The following is a 1,275-nucleotide window of genomic DNA, read 5'->3' on the forward strand; positions in this document are numbered from 1 at the left end:
TTAATGTCTCTGATATTAATTCATGTTATTTTTACATTGCTGCCAGGTTTTGACAGGCATCTTTTTGGGCTGTATCTTATCGCCAGAGAGGAGGGACGTCCCATCCCAGAGCTCTTCACGGATCCCCTCTATGCAAAGAGGTACTGTCTGTAAAGATAATTTGTTTGGTTGAAGCAGTGTGTCTGTGGTCTACTGGTAATATAAATATGTAACTGTAATTGTACATGAAAATGTTATCCAGTAATGCAATCACAGGCTACGTTTTGTAAAACTGCTTTTCTGTCCCCAACTAATGTTCCATTGATTTCCAGATTTACTGTGCCCTGCCCCCAAATTAATTTTCATTAAGATTTACATTAGAACTTTTTCACAGCATACATTTGAATAGTGAGCACAGGTCTAATACCGATGTCCCAGTAAGCTATTCCAGTGAGCCAACATAAACTGGCTCACATAAAAAGAATTGAATTACTTATACCGTATATACTTATACCGTGTCCTACTATGACACATCAAAATGCTTGTGGAGAAAGAGCTCTGTAAAAACAAGGTCAGTAGGCCCGTATTGTTAACTGATATTGGCTTATGCATGCTGGATGATATGCAAAAATAAATTACAGCACAAAAACATTCTATAGGCAGCATTTTCATTTTTATTTATAACCCTGACTTTACTTAATTCAGATTTAAAAAAATGTAATTGTACAAATATGGATATCAGTATCGACTTCAAAGATCCCATATTGGTCGGGCTCTTGTGTAAAAGCAGTTTCACTGCAACATTGAGACACGGTTAAAGATTTGAGTGTTTTAAGGGATTGTTAAGTCAGTTTGATAAACTTCAGTACAGACATTTCTGAACAGATTTTCTTTGTCTGCCTGTAACTGAGTTGTGTTTGTGTCTGCAGTGGTGGTGGTGGTAACTTTGTGCTGTCATCCAGTCTGGTGGGCTACACTACAGTTCTGGGGGCCGTGGCTCCCATGGTGCACCATGGCTATGGCTTTTTCTACCGCATCAGAGATGACAGGTGAGCATACAAGATATGAGCCTGCTTTCATCGTGCTGGTTCTATCTTTGTAACATCTCATGCAGAAATCATGACATTTGGAGCAAAAGACTATCTAACAAAGAAACTTAATTCTACTTCTACAGATCAAAACACAGGGTGAATTTAAAATGGCCGCTCTTCAAGCCAAAATAGAGGCTGCTTTTCTTAGTTCTTTAAAGTAGTAGTATAGTAGTAATTGCCTAAATTGTACTTGTAGTATTTAGAC

General features: G+C 38.0%; 1 protein-coding gene across 1 annotated transcript in view; it reads left to right on the forward strand.

Annotated features, from left to right (window-relative positions):
* Window positions 1-3: 3 nt before the first annotated feature.
* Window positions 4-1,275, forward strand: part of LOC118335743 (peroxisomal carnitine O-octanoyltransferase-like) — a 1,847-nt gene continuing 575 nt past the window's right edge. The window contains exons 1-2 of the mRNA XM_035672171.1: window positions 4-140; window positions 909-1,028. Of these exons, the coding sequence (XP_035528064.1) occupies window positions 4-140; window positions 909-1,028 (257 nt within the window). The remainder of the gene's footprint in view (window positions 141-908; window positions 1,029-1,275) is intronic.

The sequence above is a fragment of the Morone saxatilis genome, unplaced genomic scaffold (genome assembly GCF_004916995.1).
Source record: "Morone saxatilis isolate NCDOM2014 unplaced genomic scaffold, NCSU_SB_2.0 Contig24, whole genome shotgun sequence".
Lineage (NCBI taxonomy): Eukaryota > Metazoa > Chordata > Actinopteri > Moronidae > Morone > Morone saxatilis.